The sequence below is a fragment of the Syzygium oleosum genome, unplaced genomic scaffold (genome assembly GCF_021117445.2).
Source record: "Syzygium oleosum isolate NSW1041296 unplaced genomic scaffold, Sole_v2.1 Sole_v2.05, whole genome shotgun sequence".
NCBI lineage: Eukaryota > Viridiplantae > Streptophyta > Magnoliopsida > Myrtales > Myrtaceae > Syzygium > Syzygium oleosum.
In genome coordinates this window covers 14,066,614-14,088,521 of record NW_026607489.1, presented here as the reverse complement: position 1 = coordinate 14,088,521, position 21,908 = coordinate 14,066,614, and the positions used below count along the sequence as shown (strand labels likewise).

The 21,908-nt window shown below is 39.4% G+C and overlaps 2 protein-coding genes and 1 pseudogene across 2 annotated transcripts; 2 read left to right on the top strand and 1 right to left on the bottom strand.

Annotated features, from left to right (window-relative positions):
* On the top strand, nt 1-2,313 carry LOC115666387 (peptide-N4-(N-acetyl-beta-glucosaminyl)asparagine amidase A-like). The gene has a single exon (XM_030588125.2). It carries the CDS (start codon nt 109-111, stop codon nt 1,936-1,938), a length of 1,830 nt encoding a protein of 609 aa, XP_030443985.2. The 5' UTR covers nt 1-108; the 3' UTR covers nt 1,939-2,313.
* A 5,547-nt stretch (nt 2,314-7,860) lies between these two features.
* On the bottom strand, nt 7,861-9,477 carry LOC115665026 (protein LIGHT-DEPENDENT SHORT HYPOCOTYLS 7-like). The gene is made up of 2 exons (XM_030586908.2): nt 8,783-9,477; nt 7,861-7,987 (listed from the first exon to the last, which is right to left on the bottom strand). Exon 1 carries the CDS (start codon nt 9,353-9,355, stop codon nt 8,807-8,809), a length of 549 nt encoding a protein of 182 aa, XP_030442768.1. The 5' UTR covers nt 9,356-9,477; the 3' UTR covers nt 7,861-7,987; nt 8,783-8,806.
* Nucleotides 9,478-17,219: 7,742 nt separating this feature from the next.
* Nucleotides 17,220-18,097, top strand: LOC115665037 (olee1-like protein; annotated as a pseudogene).
* The last annotated feature ends 3,811 nt before the right edge of the window (nt 18,098-21,908 follow it).

Below are 21,908 nucleotides of genomic sequence, written 5' to 3'. Positions count from 1 at the left end.
ACTATTGATTCCATTACTTGGACAACGCATTGTTTGCTACTCGACCAGACGAAGGCTCCAAGAAAGAGTTCAATATTGAAGCAACAGCAATCCCTCAACCCCCCATTCATGGCTTCCTCTCTCTTCTTCCTCCTCCTCCTCCTCCTCCTCTCTCTCTCCTCCCTCTCCACCGCGAACTTCCACCGGACCAAGCTCCTCCGATCGTCCCTCATCTCCGAACCCGAACTCCACACCAACTCCACCGACTCGCCCACTCTCTACTTCGAAGTCACCAAGCCCATCGAGCTCCCCGACACCAAACCTTGCTCATACCTGATCTTACAACACGACTTCGCGTACACGTATGCCAAGCCCTCGGTTCTCGCCAATTACACCCCTCCATCGACTTGTTATTCACAGACATTCGCAAAGATTGTGCTTGAGTGGAGTGCCACTTGCAAAGGCAGGCAATATGACCGAATTTTCGGGGTTTGGCTTGGTGGGGTAGAGCTTCTCAGGAGCTGCACTGCCGAGCCGAGAGCTACAGGGATTTTTTGGAGTGTCAAGAAGGACATTACCAGGTACTATTCGCTGCTCATGAAGATCGGTACTCTTGCCGTTTATCTTGGCAATGTTGTGGATAGGACCTATACAGGGGTTTACCATGTCCAGATAAAGTTTCATTTTTACCCTGCTGATGACGAGCATTTTGTGGGGGATGTGGGAAATTCGAGGGATTCGGTACCTGGGTATGGTTCGAATGCGGATTTGATCTTGCCCATTTCGAGAAACTTGCCGTTGAATGATGGATTGTGGTTTGAAATCGAGAATGCTACTGATATTGAGACGAAGGAGTTTCGTGTTCCCCTGAATGCTTACAGGGCAGTGCTGGAGGTTTATGTGTCTTTTCATGAGGATGATGAGTTTTGGTATGGGAATCTCCCCAATGAGTATATCGAGGCTAATAATCTTACTGGGGCGGATGGAAATGGCCCTTTTAGGGAGGTTCTCGTGAGTCTCGACGGTGAGGTAGTTGGTGCGGTTTGGCCTTTCACGGTGGTATACACGGGAGGGATCAATCCTCTTTTGTGGAGACCCATCACTGGCATTGGGTCGTTTAATCTCCCTACATACGATATTGAGATTACGCCCTTTTTAGCGAAGGTATTAGATGGAAAGCTCCATGAATTTGGCTTCAGTGTCACGAATGCTTTGAATGTGTGGTACATTGACGCCAATCTGCATCTTTGGCTGGATGATAAGAGCACAGAAACTGCAGGGAAGCTTCTGACCTACCAGTGTATGCCTCTAGTTGTTTCTTCGGTGTTGGATTTTAAGGGCTTAGATGGTAAGTTTTTGTTTGGGGTCAGCCGGTCCATATCGTCCAGTGGATGGGTGGAGTCATCTTATGGGAAAATCGTGACCACTTGGAAGCAAGAATTTAATTACAGTAATGTGATGGTCATGGGGAATGACGGGAATCTGCAAATTATTAATCAGCTGATCCATTTCAATGACAGTGTTGATGCTACGAGCCCATCCTCCACCCTTGCATCCATCCGAGTAGACAGAGATTTCCCCTTCTATCTATACTCCAACTATGTGGATCAAGGAAATGGCACTTCCTTATCTGTTGCAAACCTTACGTTTGCTTTTAATGAGAAAAGGCATAAGGATTCTGGCTTCAAGCTCTCAAGTGGTTCACTGAGCAATGTGCAGAAGGGGCAGGGTTACATGACTGTGAAGAAAAACTTGGTAGTCAGTGGGTTAGGCAGTACTCAGCAAGTGTACAAGTATGATGGCAGCGAACTCTGCTACTTCAGAAATGTGAGTAGCTCAAATTACACAATTCTTTATGACGACATTGTCAAGAAATGTAAGAAAGGAGCAGAGTCTGGTTATGCATCCAGAATCAACAGATGGTGGCCTTCTCGCACTCAGAGGGTTTATCTGATATAACCACATGGGGATGCTTTAAAACTTCTTGTCATCTTATCTTTCATCTTCTTCATGTGCCCAAAACAAAGACCATTAATCAGTATATATGTCATGAAGCCCTTTTGTGGGTATTCTTTGGAGCCCTCGTCAACATCCCAAGCTTTATTTTCTTTTCCTTAGAAGAGTAACTGTATGGAGTAGTTTCATTTCTGTGGCCCCGGCATTGCTGGATGGTATTCAGCTCAAACCGATTTCAAATGTCGAAGTTGATCAGTAGTCATGCTCTTCCCATGTCGTGAATTTTTTCACTGAGCAGGTATGATGATCTGTGTTAGCTCAAAAATGCAATTTCCATGCCAATCGGCCTACATGGTATATATGGTCCTATCTGGTGTATGTCGATGCCTCCTTTATTCATCTAAATTCAAGCAAGCAAAAAGGGGAAAAATAAGTATGCTAGTAAAAAACAAGATGATGAAATCATATGATGGTCCTCGAAGTTTCTGTTATGTCTATCTGATTCGAGGCAAAAACTGGTATAGTTACTATATATTCTTCGTATCTTCATTTTGATTGTTCTCTGAATGTTCTTTGTCAATCAAATAACACACCAACTGAAAGTAGTTCTTTGAGAGCTCTATTATGAACACGTAGGTTCTGCGCATTTAAAGTCTCTGCACGGTGGCATGTGCTGAAATAGAAAGTTTTTAAATTCCAAAGAGAAGTTCTGAACAATTCTGTGCAGAATGTGTTATTTTCTCCTTGTTAATGTTATTTTGATTTTTGCAGTATTGAAGCTCCACAAATGTGTTGTTGAATCTTGCAATTTCTGTCCTGCACATTGAACGTTTGTAGTTTACTGCCTTTAGATATTAGACTTCTTGTTACTCAGCACTCAGCAACTATATCTCCAAAATCAGTGCATCTTTTACTTGCTACAATTATAACAGAAACATGTTAAACAATTTGCCGATTTCCAATGTTCTTAATTGAATAAATAACCCACCGATTGGTGTTTGAATACTTTCCCGTTAGGAAATCTGAATCATGCAGGAGTATTGATGCTTCGGTGTTGCATAAAGTAGGGATGTCATTCATCGGTCATTGGTTTCTCTTTATTTTGATCAGTAAATAAATCTTCTGGGTTGAGGATCTCAGATTCATCTGTTCTCACTGAAGAAGAGAGAACTATGGTCTGTAATGGGCTGAAATAGAAGTGACATGAGATGTACAACAATTCTTGCTTGGTCGGAGATGTCGACCGTGCGGCTTAGTGACAAAAGGGTGCACTGGCACAGGTGTGGACTGAGTGGGGACCGGTGAGGGGCCGGTGGGTTTTTACAGGTTCTCCTAAACATTCTATTAAGCGCAGCTATAATCAAAGTTTTCGCATTCGCCACGATACTAATATTAACCCGGCTTACTTGTGTTTGCAAAGAATATATCCGTCTGGGTCGCCTTCTCAATTCACAGCTTCTGACTATGGGCACAAAAGATCAAATACTAGGAGTCGAAGCAGATCTTTATCAAATAGAGAAGCTTCATCGCTCCCGTTGTGTTTCAGCCATTACGTGCACGAGACAGTTGATGCCCTATTATTGAGCACTTTATTTTCTAAATTTAAAGGTTGAAATGCATTATTAGGCATGCTTAGGATTCTTAGTTAGGGAAAAATCATACACTTTTAAAACTCTCCTATCCCTCCAATCATAGCATTATATTGCAGGGTGGGGATCACTGGGATGTGACAATGATATTCATCCTAAATATTTAGATTATATTAATCCCATCCAAGTCAACACCACTTTAGTGGAAAGAAGTCACAAAAATCTTATCTTAGGGTAATATTTTCCTTAACTGGCAAATAATAAACTAGAAATGAAATAAAGATTTGTTGCTCCTTTTATTTGGACCCCCAGGAATCAAGCGTTTTATCCCAGGATTGCGATCCGCATTGACTTTGTTTCCGAATGAGCTGAGACAAAGCCTACTCTAGTCAAGTAGCTAGCCTTACCGATTATATTGCCAAAACTTTTAGTGATGTTGACAATTCCATATTTAGTACTAAATAATCGATATTACTAATGAATTCCAGTGACTTCTTATTTCTAATTTCACTAATTAAACTCGCCAGCACTTATTATTCGTTTCTTGAATTTTTGCGACTTATATTTTAATTTTATCAGTTCAGTTCGATGTTTACCCAAACACTGATGTTTAAACCAAAGAGGAAAATCTATAGCTTTGAGAGCAGCAGAAGACAACTCAGAGTCTCAGACCATGTTCGCATTCTGGAGATACGAAGTACATATGTGTGTGCTATATTCCTCGTTTGGGAGGAATTGATAGAAAGGTAGATTGCATTAGTGTTATCACCCTTTAATGTGCTATATCATACTGATCAAAGTACAGGACTGACTCTCTCAGCTCCTTAGCCGGCAGGCGTACAACTTTTCCTCTCGCTTCCTTCCTTCTTCCCTCTCTCTCTCTCTCTCTCTCTCTCGTGTTTCGTCCGTTCTTCAACTCTTCAACTTCTGGAAGGGAGGGATTTGACCTAGATCTCTCCCTCCCCTCTCTCGTTGTTCTTTCGTTTAATTTTTTCTTGTTTCTTTCCTTGCTCTCGCGTCTAATTTTAGATCTGGGAGTTTTGCTCTCCCGATATTAGATTTGGAAGCTTTTCTCTCCTATCTAACTCTAAATTTAGGAGTTTTAATGAATAAGTATTCCGTCTCCAGTTTTAATGATGTTCACAGCAGCTATGGTGTCAAATTTGTGCTCGTTCAACGTATTTTTGTTAAAAGCTTCGGAGTTTCGCACTTGCTAAATGGCTTGTTCTTATAGGTGTCAGATCTGAGCTTGTTCAACATGTTTATATTGTCTCCGTACGGTAATGGTGTTGGGGACGCCGAACCTTGGCGCACACTGCCGAAATGCAAAACCGTAATTACAGATGGAGATCCTGGCGTGTGGTCATCACTGATGAAAATGTGTGATTCGGTGATCGGTCGCAGATCCTTTCGCTTGGATGCAATCGCAGATATGTTCTTGAAAGACGAGCGTGTGATTATCTTTGTCAATTATGCTTTGATGATGTATATTGATTTATGGTTTTTGGTTTGTTTTGGAGTTTTACATGCATGTCTTGTTATTGTGACTTTTGAAATTTCCTATGGATCGTTTCAGGTATCATTTTGATAATGAATAGAAATATCTTTTGACCAAAAAAAAAAAAGTACAGAACTGAACCCAGCCCTATCTGGTTCCTTTTTTCTCTTCCACCCCAAGCTCCTTCGATGAGAAATTACTCTTGATTGAGGGAGGCTCCATTTTCTCAATTCGAATTGAGATTTTCATTCTGGATTTGATTTGGGAGTATTTATTGTTTTTATTTATTTTTTTGTTTTTTCTTTGCTTGATGTTGATGCTCTTCTCTGCTCGATGGCAGATCTTCCGCTTCCATCATTAAAAATTAACCCACTTCAGATCCTCCAAAGAGGACTTATATTGCACTAGAAGCCCTTATACGACTACTTCGAGTTTTGGAAGCTCTCATCTCCCGATCTAGATCCGGAAGTTCTTCCCTCTCGATTTAGATTTAGATCTGGAGTTCCTTAGAAGCGTTTTTGTGCTCGTTTAATCTCTCCTGATCTAGCTTTAGATTTGAGAGCTGGTTCGGTGATAGTGTTGAGGACACTGAATCTAAGCGTGCATCATCCACTGGGCAAGCCATAGTTTTAGGAAAAGGAGATTACGGTATGTGCTCATCACTTATGATGCGAGATTCGATAATTGGCCGCCGTTTCTTCTGCATTGATGCCAAAAACAAATCAGATCTTGTAGGATGAAAGGTGATTATAAGAGCAGATTGTGCTTTATTGTTTTACTTTGTTGTTTGTTTTGTTGTGGACCTCTCATATATCATCTTGAGATCTTCAAATATTAATGAAATATTTACCTTCAACCAAAAATAAAAAGTACAGGATTGCATGGTCTTCTTTTAGTCAAAGATAGTCCATCGAACAGACAAATTCAAATGGATGCAATGCACTGAGAGATGTATAATGCAGGTGTGAGACTTTCAAGATTTTTATGTTGTATACAGCTTGTGAAAATGTTTATTCGTAAATATTTTATGTTGGATGAGTGCCTTTTGTACTGTGCATTTGGTTGTCGTCCGGATTTGGATTGGAATATGATAGGATAAATGGGGATTTGAATCCTCCACATATCATCGGACTGTAAAAATATCCTATCATATATTTGGTGCAACCTAAGATAGGATTTGGAATCTTTGAAAATTTTCAAAAATCCGCAACCTAAGATAAAATTGAAAATCTTTGAAAATCCTTCTCATTTGAAAATTTTTAAAAATCTTTGAAAATTCCATCTCTAGCTTTACTCTTCCTATACGTGAGACTCAAACCCTCTCGACCACGACTCTGGACGGAAGCACATCTCTCAACCAACACAAGTTCATGTATTTTTGGGACGGCCTCGTGAACAGCAGGAGGCACTTCCTATGGATCGTACAACTGAACTCCATTTCCGAAGAAAGCGGTAAGAGAGGCGACATTGGAGAAGGTGTACGTTATGGGATGGGCTCGTAGGAGGAGGTTTTGCACCACGGTGCCATTGCAGCGTTCTTGATACACAACAGGTGGAAATCGATGCTTGAGAGCATGGTCGCCAAGAAGCTTATGGTTGCTGGTTGTTCTTTGTCGATTAGCACGTGAACAGCCGACTCATGAGTCATGCGTGAAAAGTCGGGCTCGACATGAAGGATGTAGGCAATGGGGTGGAAAGAATGATCTATGCAAACCCGGCACGACGATCGTCTTTAGGCCCCTTTTCATCCTCACTTGTCCTAACATGATTGCTGGCCAACTATGCTGGTCAGAGGCAACGGTGGTCGGAAGTGAATGATGATCGGTAATTTTTTATGGTGATCCTTGTGCGGGTGATGTCGGCGAAACAATATTCGATGCGTCATTTTATCACTCCGTTAAAAGATAAAATATGAATTTTTTACTTATTTTTTGAACTTTATATTCAATACGGGTTTATCCCACCCCCTAGGCCGGATTTCTTATCCGGGATTTTATCCGGATGTATCCAGGTTTATCCAGTCCGTCACCAAACACCGGATAGGATCATTTGTTATCCGGTCCTATCCAGACTCAAATCCGGGCCATGGTAAAATAGGTACATGCGTTCTTTTGAATCCAAGAGAAGTTAAATCTCATGAATTGGAGTTAATTATGGGTCGAAGCTTGTTCTTTTTGCTAGATATAATCAAGAATTAACACGCTCAATCTCAAATGCCACCTCACCTCATATAAGGGTTTATCATATGGACATTTGGAACCAAGACATTAGTGGAAGATTAGCTGTGAAAAGATTCTGCCTAAGCCCTAAAAAACATACGAGGGAGGACTATATTTATAGCTTTATTTGATGCAAAACAGATTGCAATCTATTTAAAGCTCTAATTAGGTCAAAATGTATTTGTTGTCTGAAAAGACTAAAAGAATCCAAGATCCGATTGCATGATGAAAATGTGGGGTATGACGTAATCAAGTGGGGGAACATCTGGGATATGTCCAAACCATGTCTATTTTGGTTACCTCTTCTGGGAAATTAAGGTAATTTCCCGGGACAAGAAGAATCTGTTCAAAGATTGTTAATGATCAACCATGAATGCAAAGAACTGTACGCCAATCTATATGTTGGGAGCATTTTTTTTTTGTGTCAAATAACAAACATAGATCAGAGATGGGATAGTAAAAATTATCGCTGAAAAATGCTAAAAACAAGCAGGTTAACCATGAAAAGAGACAGAGAAATAAAAATTCATTCTAATTGTTGCCCTTGACACTCGCATTTAAACAAAGGCAATAGAAGCCAATATCATAGAACATGGTCTTTTTTTTGCTAGAAATCATAGAACATGGTCTTGTTTAAGAAGAAATGTTAACAGACCGAAAAAAGCAAACAGATAGATTTCGATGCGGTAGAGCTTTCCTATCATAAAAGGAAATTGGCACTTCAAAATGCTTCGATTCGCCTTCCCCTGCAATAGAGAATTCATGATACAATTTTATCAAAAAAGATGTGTAGGATATAGCAATATGGAATCAGTATACTGCAATCGTGATTGATATAAAGGTGTTAAGCTCAAAGATAATACGGTCATATAGTTTGGGCAGGTAAATTGGCATCCTCTTCTCAGATGCCTAGATTATGCTTATGCACCTTATGCAAATTAAACAGAATGATAGCTATGCTAACAAGAAGAACCACAACAACAACAAATTAAAATGATATTTCATTCATGAACTAGAAAGCTAAAGTTGCCGCTATATGATGCTGTGCTCATCCTTGGCAATTGGCAAGCAAAAGATACTGTGACCATCAGCTGGGACTAGATAGCGAGGTAATAGAAAACCCAAATCAGACCTGGCAGACCTCGCGCACAGAGAGAGAGAGAGAGAGAGAGAGAGAGAGAGAGAGAGAGAGAGAGAGTAGTCGATGTGGTTTCCCATGTCTTCACTCCCCGAAGCAATTAAAAAACAGAATAGTGCTTAGAAGTGTAGTAATGTCCTTCTCAAGCCTAATACTAGGCAGATTAGGGTTTTAAAGAACCTAGCTACTTGCTAGGGTTTCTTCAAATGGAGATCAGTGCTCTCGAGCTTAGCTGTAATTAAACTTCTAAAGCCAAAAGTTTGGCTTCTCAAAAATCAGTGACATCACGCTCTTACTCGTCGTCGCGTTATACCTATATCATTTCAATTGGAAACAATTTCATACTACAGCAAGTTTCGCTTTCAAAGAAATGCCTTATCAATTAGGGAAATAGAGACTTTACCAAACTCAAGTAGTAGCTAGATCTTCAAGATTCACTGATAGGGATGTTATTGTAGCCATCAGTTTTGGCCTTGGTTGCGCCTCTTCTCCTGCTCTTCTTCTTGTAAGGGATTCCTCGAGCCTTAGCTTGAGAGTCCTTAACTTCGCGAAGATAAATCCGGATCGAGCCGCTAGCGAACGGGTTTACTTCCGGTAACCCACCGTTCTCTTCATAAGCAGCTCTCAGCCTTCCGATGAGTGCATCGAGGCTTCCCCAAGCTTGTCTCAGGGGACACGTGCAAGGGCCCGGCGGCTCGGGCTGCCCGAAATAGATGCAGCCGTGCAAGTGAACCTTAGTCTTCCCGAACTGATCGAGGTAGCGAAGGAACTCAAGAACATGGTTCGAATTGAACTGTGAAATTGCGATGGGGGGCCTTTGATTCCTTAAGTACTGTCCAAAGGTATTCCAATCTCTCCTTTTCTGCGACTCATAACGACTCAACGGTAGCGCCCTTTGCTGGTGGTGCTGATCATTCGTGGAAGCCGTAGATCTTGACGATCCTTCAGCCATGCCTTTCCCTTTTTCGATTGACATGTTGTGGCTCTAGGGTTTTCTTTTTTTTCTTGAAAGTTTTCGGTAGTAGGTATAACACGGATCGATTTATCCCTACTTGCTATTCAAGAGAGCTAAGAAAGATGGAGGAGGAAGGAATATGGGAGAGGAGAGGAGAGGAGAGGAGATAAAATAAAATGGTGAGAAAAATGTTCGCATCAATGGGCAACATGAGGAGACATGCTATGGTCCCCATGAAAGTGCTTTAGCTCTTTTTTCTTCCTCATTCTTGTTATTTTCTTCCTTTAATTAATGTCTAGATGCATTATTAACCATCGAGGCATTACCGTGTAATCTTGTACACTTCCATTTCCGTCACCCTAGCAATCATTGTTATTTAGGGCCTGTTTAGTAGCATTTATGTTTCTCTGTTTTTTTGTTTTTTTGTTCCTTGAAACAGAAAAAGAACAGAAATCAGTTTAATAACGTCAGTTAGTTTTTTTGTTTCTCGGAACAGAAAAGTGGTCAGGGAATAGATTTAGAACAGAAATAAGAAGTAAAAAAAATATGCTTTTTTGTTTCTGGAACAAAAAAAGAAACAATAGAGAAACAAGATCAACTTTCTCTCTTTCACAAGATATTCTCATACTAAACCTTAAACCAACCTTAACCTAAAGCCCTAAACCTCAAAACCTTAAACCTCAATACCCAAACCCTAAAACCCATAACACTAAAATCAAAACCCTAAAACCAAAATCCCTAAGACCCTAAACCTTCTAAACCTCAAATCTTAAACCCTAAAATCCCAAACCTGAAATACTAAACCCTAAACTCCAAAACTCCAAACTCCAAACCCGAAATCTTAAAACCTAAATCCTAAAATCGTAATTCCAAACCCTAAATCCTAAAACGCAAAACTCCAAACCATAAACCCCAAATCCTATACTCTAAATCCCAAACCCCAATACCCAAAACCCGAATCCCTAAAACTCTAAACCTAAACCCTAAAACCCGAAATACTAAACCCGGAACCCAAAACCCGGAACTCTAAAACCTAAACCCTAAAACCTAAACTCCAAACCTTAAACCTCAAAATCGAAATCCTAAAACCCTAACCCCTAACCCCAAATCCTAAAATCCTACACCCTAAATTGCAATTTCCTTGACCACCACCTTGTATTTACTTTGTCTATAAAGAGTAATTTTTTTTTTATGATTGTATTAAGGTCATCCAATTCTATATCATAATATATCATTATTCTATTTCTAGTCCAATTTTATCCAAACATGAATTATTAAGTCCCATAAACTGCAATTTCCTCAACCACCACCCGGTATTTGCTTTGTTTATAAGGAGTAATTTTCTTTATGATTGTATTAAGGTCATCCAATTCTATATCATAATATATTCTTATTCTATTTCTAGTACAATTTTATCCAAACATGAATCCTTAAGTCTCCACCAACAATTTTATAATTAAATGAAAAAATTAGGAGAATAAATTTTTAGTGTTCTACCAAACACATTTATGTTCTTTTTCTACTCTAAGAATAGAAATTTTGTGCAGTTACTAAATGCGTTTTTTTGCTCAGAAACTCGTCTAGGGAATAGAAATAGAAAAAATTATTTCTGAACAGAAACGTTACTAAACAAATCCTTAATATTTCTAGACGTATCTTCCAGAGTAATCTTTTCTTTTAACTTTTTTGACTTTTTTGTTATGAATTTCACCGAAATTACGTTTTTCACTTTTATGGAAATTCGAAATACATGAAACCTTTCAAATTATATAATCGAATATTGACATGCAGAATCGTACATAACATTTTCGTAAGTTTTTCAAAATTTAGGAAATTTTTTTTATTTCCACATTTTAGAAGGAATTAAAGTCACAAGTGTAAATCAGATGTCTAGCTGGTAAGTGTCGGCAAACAAGCAAGTTTGATTGATCACCATGCCAAAGAACGAGCTATGTTTAGTTTGTTTGTCATGAAATATGCATATACTTTTTCCCTTTTCTTACTTGTATACGCACCAATTTCGGTTAATACGAGTACAAATGCATGGGGACTACAGCTATGAACACTTATGTGGCAAATCATTTTCACATGTAGTTCACTCCGGTAAAAGTAGATACGTATTATACTCATAACAAGTGCAAATAAAGGTATTATGAGCTACCCGGATATTATATGTACTCCGATTGAAAGTCAAAAAGACCGACTCGAAAGGTAAAATGTTAATTGCGGTTTGATGAGTTCAGACCTATTTACAACCCGCTCTGAAAAGATTAAACGTGATCCGAATTCAGATTTTTTATTTCTTAAATCCCAGTTAGATAAACTAAATATCCCTTTGCAAAGTATAATCATTTCTCCCAAAATTGAAGATATACGAAAAATTCAAGTGTAACTTAGGAGGTAACTAGGGTTTTGAGATGGTTTTTGAACCTGGTTGTGTGTAGTTCTAACTTGACATAGCTATTGGGTCTCTACTCCTTCGGTCGTTGATGTGCGTTAATGGAGAATGGCGTCTTTACGTTGTTTCTCTCTAACACGAAACAAATGAAGATGTCGTAGTAGTCGAGGGTGGTTTTCTAGTTATAATAGGATGGTTTCCATCTTAATTTCCCCATTCTCCTTTTAGCTTTCACCACATGAATAGGAGAATGTTTTACAGATTAAAAGTTAATTAGAGAACCTGGGTGATATTCTTTCACTATGTATATCATGTACTAGTTAGCAGAAATCTTGCAAAATCTCTCACCAAAAGCACGTTATCCCCACCGGCTTTTTCTAGTCCTTAACTTCCTTTAAGTCATATCCATGCTTTCTCATATTCCACATCTGTTCCAGCTCATTTTAACTTATGCGTACAGTTCTCATATCCATACTTATCTAACCAAATTTGTATAACCGTATCATACGAGACAGGTCATATTGATATTGATATTGATATTGAGATTAACTGGTGTCACATCATGAAAAAGTATTATTGTCCTCGTTTATGAGGTAAGTTGGCTTCATTAGTTTACCCCATTAAAATGAATGACACATTAGTAAATAGAGATCTAATGGGTTTAATTGGTAAAACGAATCATCAAGCACAAACCCTCTCTCTTATCCCACATATACACACAAATAATTAAACGTCTAATTTCCCTTTTGTCAAGCAATAGCATATTAGTTATATTATTTATCATGAAAATTGAAGCGTGATATAATCAAGCATCTAAATTTTTTTTCGCAACTTGCAGTGAGTTTGATCAACAGATAATTAAGCTTAATGCATCAATAATGCAACGTGCTTCAAGTGGCTTTCCAATCAAACAAACTGAGAATGACAGAACTCGTGATTTAGATGCCTCCCAAAGTCAAAACTATACCCTAAGATTGTGACTGATATATGCAGACTAGAAATGATGTTACCCTCTGGTTAGGACTTTCTCATTGATTCTCGAATCAACCTATAAAATATCCGGCGAGCGCATTTGTTGAAATGCACTAATCAAGAAAATGAGGTTGATTAGACGCCCATTTTTTGTAATTAAAAAATTCCTCATTTCATTTTATAAGAATAAAAGGGACTGATCTCATCATTTTCATATGAGAAAAACCGATATTTCTTTTTTTGCTTTTTTCTTTTTTGAATTTGAGTAACTTGTAAGTGGATACAATTTAGCCCCTCTGCCCAAAAAACAAATATATAAAAGAGTAGTTATTAATTCCCTTTCGAAATGGGAAAATTGCAAATATGAGAAAATTTTTAAAAAAATTATTTTCCTCAAGGTCTATAAAGAATTATTCTTGTCCTCTAATTTGGCGAGTATATAGCCCTTCTACCAACAAATCAGATCGATTATTTCCCAGATAAATGCCATAATTAAGCTTAAAATATATATATATATATATATATATATATGTTTCCTCTCTTTTTGGGGTCGGAAAAGTCAGATTCTTGAAGATTTGTCATTTTTGCACACATGCCGATGATCTTATTGTACGGAATATTAATAATTAATTAACACAAAACGCCATTGGTGACTCGGATTGATGAATGGTTTTAGCTTTTCGTTTCTTTTTCTCTCTGTTTTTTTTTTTCCACCTTAGGGACATGAAATAACAGTAGAATTAGCACTCGCAACATCATTTTCCAATGTTATCGCAAGTCGACAAGTGGCAGTGAAAAGCCACCGCGACTGTATGTGATTTGCAACCTTTTTTTATTTTTTATTTGAATTTGCACCAATAAAAGAAGGACAAAAAATAGAAAAAGAAGGAAAGTTCGGCACTAAGGACTCAAGCGTACGATTTGCCCGTTTGGATTCTTTTGAAAGAAATAGGGTTTAATCGAACTTGATAGTAAACTCCAAGATCTTAGAGATGACTTCAAAAGAATAAGTATACTGTAATTCGAACCTATTTGACGTCCTCCCAATTCTTTTTTTTTTGTCCTCCCAATTCATGTTTACAATTTGGTTTGATTCTAATTTGAAAAAAAAATATTTAGTTATATGTACTTAGTCAGTTTCCACCCTGGCACCCTGGAACCCATGATTTCGTATTCTCTTTTTTTGTTTTGTTTTGTTTCTTCTATTCCCCATAAGTGGGAGTTTTCCAACATTAAAATAAAATAATTTACTAATTATAGTTTGCTTCAGAATAAAAAATAAAAATTTGAGAAGTCTTGGCCAATTTGTCTGTCCAGTTCCTTATGTGGAACCAAGAACTAGAATGGTTATTCCCGATTCCAATCAATCCCCCCGGGAACCACCCAAATACGGTCGGTTTGGTCCGGTCTGGTTTCCTAATTGAACTGGGATTGATGCACACTAGTAATCGTACTAACGATTATTCAAAGGACTTAAAAGGGCCTAATCCCATAAAAAAAATATCAACTTTAAGTCTAATCCCAATTCTTTGGAAAATTTTAGAGAAAAAGTTGATGGCCACAACTTCATTCTAAAGGGAGATTTTCCAATTATAAGAAAGTTTGGCTCCATCGTGGTTTTTAGAGCTTCCAAGGCATCTAATTCACCTAGAATTTTGTTCATTTTGATTCTATTAGTAATTGGGAAAGTTTAGAATACAAGTTGAGAGCCATAGAATACCCTGAACTTTATTTTTGTAAACAAAACATCACAATCTTAACTCTAGCTCCAAATCTACACTAATTAGGTCTTTGTCAAAAAATCGAAGTTGTCCCTAGCTAATTTCCCTAATTTTCACATTAAAAACGGTTTCGTTTGATAATTTTCCATGTCACCTTGCTAACATGAATTTGTTACGGACATGGAAATGCCACGTCAAACAACTAATAATGTTTTTTGGATGAAGGGTTAATGGGAGCAGATTTGAGATTAGATTAAAAGTTTGTGATTTTTTTTAGGCAAAAAATTTTTTGGGGCAGATGGGACTAAGGTTAAAGTTGGCAATCTTTTTTTGGACAAACAAATATCCGGGACAGATTTAGGACTCGACCTCAAAAGATTCGGGATATAATTGGGACTTAACCCAAAGTTTGGGATAAATTAGGAAATTAGGCAAGCTTAAAAGTGAACCTAAGACCACATTGATGATAGTTAACAATTTAAAATTGAGTAAACGCCACCAAAAATCTTAAACTGTGCCCACTATGATATATTTACCATAAAATTTTTTGCGTGACACAAAAAACCCCAAACTTATACTTATGTGACACATTTATCTTAAACTTGTACAGCATGACATATTTACCACAAACTTCTTCCTGTGACACAAAAAATCCCAAACTTGTAACCGTGTGACATATTTATCCCAACATTTTGGTGTTACTGAAAAAAAATTGAGGTTTTTAATGTCACAAAAAAAAATTCGGGTAAATGTGTCACACGTGTATAAATTTAGGGTTTTTGGTGTCACTAAAAAATATTTTAGGGGTAAATGTGTCACACTCGTACATGTTTGGGGTTTTTGGTGTTACAAAAATTAGTTTTAGGTAAATGTATCGCAGTGGACAAAGTTTGAGATTTTTTTGTGGCTTTTTCCCTTTAAAATTAGATTAATGCAGCGAAGAAAAAGGTAATAAGTACTAAGCTTACCATTATGATGATATCCAAGAGAGATTTGGGTCGGGTACGACTATATAATAAAAAAATTAGATAAAGCAATTCATGCGACGAATTATTGTTGTTTTGAAAGCGCCATTGCTGTCGTCTTTAGTGTGGCCGGCCAACCTTACTAAAGTAATTTCTAATTTTTCGAATTGTCATACGTTACATCGCAAAGCACTTTACTCCTCCAAATGTTTGCTCTTTTCTTCTGTCAAACCTCCATTTATGTTGAAAGAGAAACTTGATACGTCGTCCATTTTTGCTCATCTTGTTTTGAATCAACTTGGCAACTTTTCCTGAATTTTTTTATGTGCTATGCATTCCGTCCGCGTGGCTAATTTGTTACACGATCCATGTCCATTATCAACTGGCTCTCCAAACACATTGAAAATTTGGCCTAGAGTCGCTCCGCCGATTGGAACACTTTAAAGAACTCCTATGTCAAATACTTCCATTCCTTTCATCAGACCATCCGCAGCACTCATAGCTACAACTCTAACTCAATTATTTCCTAATAATTGCTGTACTTCACAAGTCATACAAGCTCCGGGGTTCATTCATCTTATCGTAGACAAAGCCACTTTAGATTCTGCAATATACTATTAAAAATTAATTGTTCTTTTTATTTTTTATATTGTGGAGTATGGAACACGGCTCACCATAGTTGGTACAAACAATGGCTAAAGTTGAATACAAAAATTAATATATATATGTATACAGTTTACTATCCGTATTTTGTCACTTAATAATACATGTAGTAACCGTCTAAGAGGAGGCAATGGAAATTTATGTGCATTATGAACTCAAAGTGAGATCTCAAGTAGGGCCAACATTATCAATCACAAGGTCGACTAATAAGATTAATGATGGCATGGCTTGTGTGCAAAAGTGAATAAACCCAAGTCCGTCACCGCATTCGTCTTTGAATAAACCCGGCCCCAGCACCTGATCTAACCTTTAGCCGATCTCTAATGCTTATGAATGTACTTATATCACTTAATTCGTGTACATGTTAGGAAAACCCACCTAACAAGTTGAGATTTTATTCTGAATTTTCAACTATAGGTCAAACATTTGACCAATTAGCTAGCTTGGTTGGATCTACTCTTTTAATCTTTTTATGGGTACGTGAGGATGCAATTGCAGTATAATTGTACAAATAGTTATTGACAAAAAAAATCCAATATCAGGAAGATCCTTTGTTTTCAGTCCTTGGTCTCAAATCATTCATCAAATGTTCATCATCACACCACTAAATGCAGATAATCTTTATTTAAGCTGTCAATTCTGGACCTTTGTTTGCATCTTGCATAGTCATAAGATTAGTGGAGAATTGTTTGGAATTTGCCTACTTGGATGAGATTCTTGATCATAGAAAATAATAATAATAACGTTTTAAGCCGCCCGTTCTTATATCAAATTATCGATTTTAATTTCATTAATTTACCAACTTTTTTTTACCAATTACATTACGACTCTCATCGGAATAGCTTACTACATTTTATTTTATATGATCGTTTCCAAATTACCGACTTTCGTAGCGACCTACCGGCTTTTCTTTGTGTATCTTGCGACGCATTGATACGTGTAAATCTTCCGTCTCTTCTAAATTCACATGAGTAGAGAGGGAGTTTTGCATCTATTTGATTTGATGGCTACTATCCTTTTAACTAAATTTAGATGTAATTAGCTGTTTCATGATCCTAAAAGAAAGGTGGCCTTATTTGTCACCTTGAATGGAGAGCGAGTTTTGCTCTTCTTCCCCCTTAATTCAAGCTCTAACGCAAGAACAACACCCTCCTCTCTTCCTCAACATGTATAAAAAGCTTTCTCCGCCAATCGATCAAGCGCAAGCCCTCCTCTAGCATCTCAAGAAGCCAAATCCATAAGGAGACTCATAATAATGGCGAGAACTTTGGAGGCCGCCACTCTCGTCGTCACCGCCGCCCTCTGCCTCTCGTCCCTCCTCGGCTTCGCCTATGGCCATGAAAAGTTCACCGTCATCGGCAAAGTCTACTGCGACACCTGCCGCGTAGACTTCGAAACCAAAGTCAGCTACGGTCTACCAGGTACTGTGCGTGTTAATATATTCTCGTCATCGAACAAACGATATGCACGTCGGGCATATATATTCCCTAAACGAAATATAACGAGAGCTATGTCGTCGATTGTGCAGATTCCAAGGTACTCTTGGAATGCCACAACCGTACCTCCGGGGCCCTCACTCTGTCGGCCGAGGCGGTCACCGACAAGAGCGGCCAGTACACACTAGCCGTCGAGGGGGACCACGAGGAGGAGATATGCGAGCTGCGAGTGGTCGAGAGCAGCGACCCCGAGTGCAGCACCCTCTTGGCAGGCGCCGTGCACAATGCTAGAGTGGCTCTCACCAATAAGAACGGCGTCGTGCAGGCGGTCCGCTTCGCCAACCCACTCGCCTTCAGCAAGAAGGTGTCTCTGGCCAACTGCGCACAAGTCCTCATGGAAATGGGTGTCTTGCCTCCGGGCCTGGAGTTCTGATTAGACAAAGGATGAGGACCAAATTGTGGCGGTGGCGGGCCACTCTTGCCAATATTCTAAAATAACTAACAGTTGGGGGAGAGAATTTTAATTTTCAATTTGTGGGCAATTAGGCCGTGACATTGTATGCGACGTCCATGAATTTATGAAAAGAAAAAAAAAAATTTCCTATTAACGTCTCAAGTTCTGTATATCAATGCCTGATCATTGCTTCATAGACCCAACTTCACGAGCTTACGATCAGGGCAATGCCATGATGCAAATCCACTCTCACTATATGTATGGAATACGATTACTATATCCGGGTCAAGCCGGACAGAACAATGACATCGATAATCACCAAAATAAATTCCCAATAAAGAACCGCGATTAGATGCAAGCTGCAGCAATGAGGATCGATCGCGGGTGGCAAAGGCCTCCCAGGGTAGATGTCGGTGAGGCAGCAATTGGCTTTAAACCGGATCTTCCTGGTGGGCGGATCATCGACCACGATCTCGCCGCAAGGGGTCCAAATCATGAGGTTCTTGGCTTTTACGCCCTCGAGATTCCTGATCCTCTTCCTCTCCAAGAAACCGGACATCTCGGCGTCATAACTAACGAGCCCCCTATCTTCATTTCCTTGAAAGGCGAAAGCCCAACCGGGAGTTCATCATGTTGTTCGTAGAGAGAGAGAGAGAGAGAGAGAGTATCCATTGGAGAGCTTCTTTGCCCTTCTTGATGGTTGCTCCTTCTCTCTCTGCCATGGCCTTCAGAGATGTGTCTTGTCCCAAGCTCCGTGACTTAAATCTACTGGTAGGCATTTTATTAATAGCCGTCGAAGTTCTCCTAATGCAATCGATCATAATAAATCGGTGACGGGACATCCTCATCGGAAAGACACGGCAGATTGCATTTTTGCAGTTGCTTGAAGAACATCGCCGTTTGAAGTAATATTGGGAAGGAGTAGGAGGAGATCGAGATTTGATTCCTGTCCACCATGGGATACCGTACTGCTGCAGTTTAACATTAGCTTTGAAATGTACATTACTAATGGCTTAAACACTCAGCTTGCTACGGTGTCCCGAGATGCAACATTTGATGCTACAAGAAAACTCTAGTGTTTCTTTCACCCGAATTGAGGGTTTGTGCATCAGATCAAAGTAATTTTTGGTACAAGCCCTGGACAACAAAGCTGTTGGAGAGTCTGAGACGGATACAACTACCAGAAGCTGAAAATATACACATCAAGAAGAAAAAGACGTCTATGTTATCATCCTAATGGATGATAACTACCTGATATTCAGTCCAATCCAATGATAAGGTACTTAAAAAGAAAGATAAAGCTGCCATTATCCAGCATGAGGAACAGGGAACTCAATAATTGACACATCAATTCTCCGTATGTATATATAAGAATATCCAACATCAAATGGTCATAGCATTTCCTCCCATTTCCATCCGAGTGAATAAGATTACACTAGGTGAAAAATCATTCAATTGGGAGAAGTTTTTCCTCCCACGTCGTCACGCACCACTAGCGTACGATCTTGTCCATTCCTTTGCTGCAGGGTCAAATTAAAGGGGGCACATCAAATATAAAGGATCAGGACAGATATATTAACTTTTGGCATTTCACTGGACTGTAGCAAGTGATTATTTACGCAAGCATAAAGATAAGATCGGCGAAATGTGGTAAATATGTCACGTGAATCTTAATCATTCAAAGTGCCACATGATCGGAGAACCGATTAATGAGGCCCCCTAAAGCTACAAAAGACATAGCATTACCTGTTTCAACAGCTTCAGCCTCATTTGTCTTACAATGCTTAGCAATATTTTCAGAAAGTGGATCATCGGGGCAAAAGAGTTTGAATGCTGCAGAACAGTCCATCAGAAAATGCTTCCATCGGCTATTGTATGAAAAATTCAAAACAAAAATGCTGAACCTCAAATCCCAAATTCAGTAAACTTACCAGTTCGGACAACAAACTCGAATGCTGTTGCATTAGCCTTGATAAGAAAAGCACGAGATAAAAGGAGAGTGAATGCCGTGAACCAGCAAAACAAAGATCTACGTCCATAACAATTTGGTAGAATTTTTCTGACCCTTAGCTATTTAGATTGTTAAAGAGACAATGTAGCCTCTTCAGTCCGTTTCCAGAAGTCTCAAATATGCAAGGGAAATCATTAAGAGTTCCTTTGAAAAACAGTTCGAATCTGCAGTGCAGGACTCCACTTGTCTTTCATGATGTCGAGGCATATCCTACCAAGCTGATTGGAAGAAAATCACATAAAAAAAATCAGATGGAAATTCCAACCAAGAAAATGAAAAGGAAATTGCAGTAGTACCTTGTCGATGTTGGGATGACATTTCTGTGAGAAACGTAACCTGCTGCACAAGTGACGGTCACCACTATTTTCTGATAAAGCAGTTGAAAAACTCATGACAAATAACAACTTAAAAAGTACTTCAGTGAAGACCGAGGAGTCAGCAATGCTGGTAATGTCCAACTTCCTCAGAAAGAGTTTTATAAGCAACCATGCGCCTGTGTTCGCATCTTCAATGAAATCAATCAGGACGGCTAACAGATGAATTGTAAAGAGTTGCACAGACAAGTAACATGTAGACTGGAGGGAACCACTCGGCAGTCAGCATGAAGAGGAATCGTATACGAACTACTGCAGTAAGCCAATCATTTTATGCCTGCCAAAGTCAGCTATGCTCTAGCAGGTACCATACATTGTCCTATGTTGCTTAGTTTCCGTTATCAAACAAACAATATGTATGCCAGTAGACTAAATATAAAGAGAGCTATGTCCATCGTGCAGATTCCGAGGTATCGCTTGGAATGCCACAACCGTACCTCAAGGGTCCTCACCGTCACGGCCAAGGCAGTAGCCGGCAAGAGCGGGGAGTACAAATTGGTTGCCGACGGGGACCACGAGGAGGAGATATGCCAGCTGCAATTGGTCGAGAGCAGCAACCCCGAGGGTGATGTGATCTTGGAAGGTGCCGTGCACAATGGTAGAGTGGCTCTCACCAAAAAGAATGGTCTGCGCACAAGTCCTCCTTGACATGGGGATCTTGCCTCCTGGCGTGGAGTCCTATTAGCCAAGATGAGGACCAAATTGCGGCGGTGGCGGGCCACTTTTGAGAATATTGTAAAATAGCTTAAAGTTGGGGGAGAGAATTTTTATTTTCAATTTGTGGGCAATTCTGAGGCTGTAACATTGTATGCGACGTCCAGGAATTTCTGAAAAAAGAAGTACTTCCTATTAACGTCTCTACTTCTATCTATATAGATTCCTTGTCATCCTGTCGAATTGAATTATTGCTTCATTCACCAAGCTTCATGAGCTTTCAATCAGGGCAATGCCATGGAGCAAATTTGGTTTCACTACATAAATCGATTCAAGCCAGACGGAACAATGACATCATAATCACCAAAACAAATATCCAAAAAAGAACCACAATTAGATGCAAGCCGCAGCAATGACAATCAATCACGGGTGGCAAAGGCCTCGATGGGGAAGGCGACGGTGAGGCCGCCAATCGCTTTGAACCGGAGCTTCCCAGTGGGCGGGTTGTCGACGAAGATCTAGCTGCAAGGGGTCCAAATCATGAGTTCCCTGGCCTTCACGCCCTTGAGCTTCCTGATCCTCTTCTTCTCCAAGCAACCGGACATCTCGGCATCGTAACTGGCAAGCTTCCCTATCATCTTGAACTTGTGCTCGATCCTCTTCTCTTGGACAACCCAAATGTACCCGGTTCTCTCCACAAATCCCACCTCAATCAATTCCTGGAAGGGCAAAAGCCCAACCGGGAGTCCATACTGCTCAAAGAGCGAGTTATCCATTTGAGAGCTTCTTTGCCCTTCTTGACGATTGCTCCTTCTCTCTCCGCCATGTCCTTCGGCAGACGCATCTATGCCGAGCTCCGCAACCTATATATCTACTAGTAGGGACTTTAGAAGCTATCAGAGAACTTACAAGAACAATGCAACGCA

Excerpts from the sequence above, each read along its gene's own strand:
- LOC115666387 (XM_030588125.2), top strand. The coding sequence starts at position 109 with ATGGCTTCCTCTCTCTTCTTCCTCCTCCTCCTCCTCCTCCTCTCTCTC.
- LOC115665026 (XM_030586908.2), bottom strand. The coding sequence starts at position 9,355 with ATGTCAATCGAAAAAGGGAAAGGCATGGCTGAAGGATCGTCAAGATCT.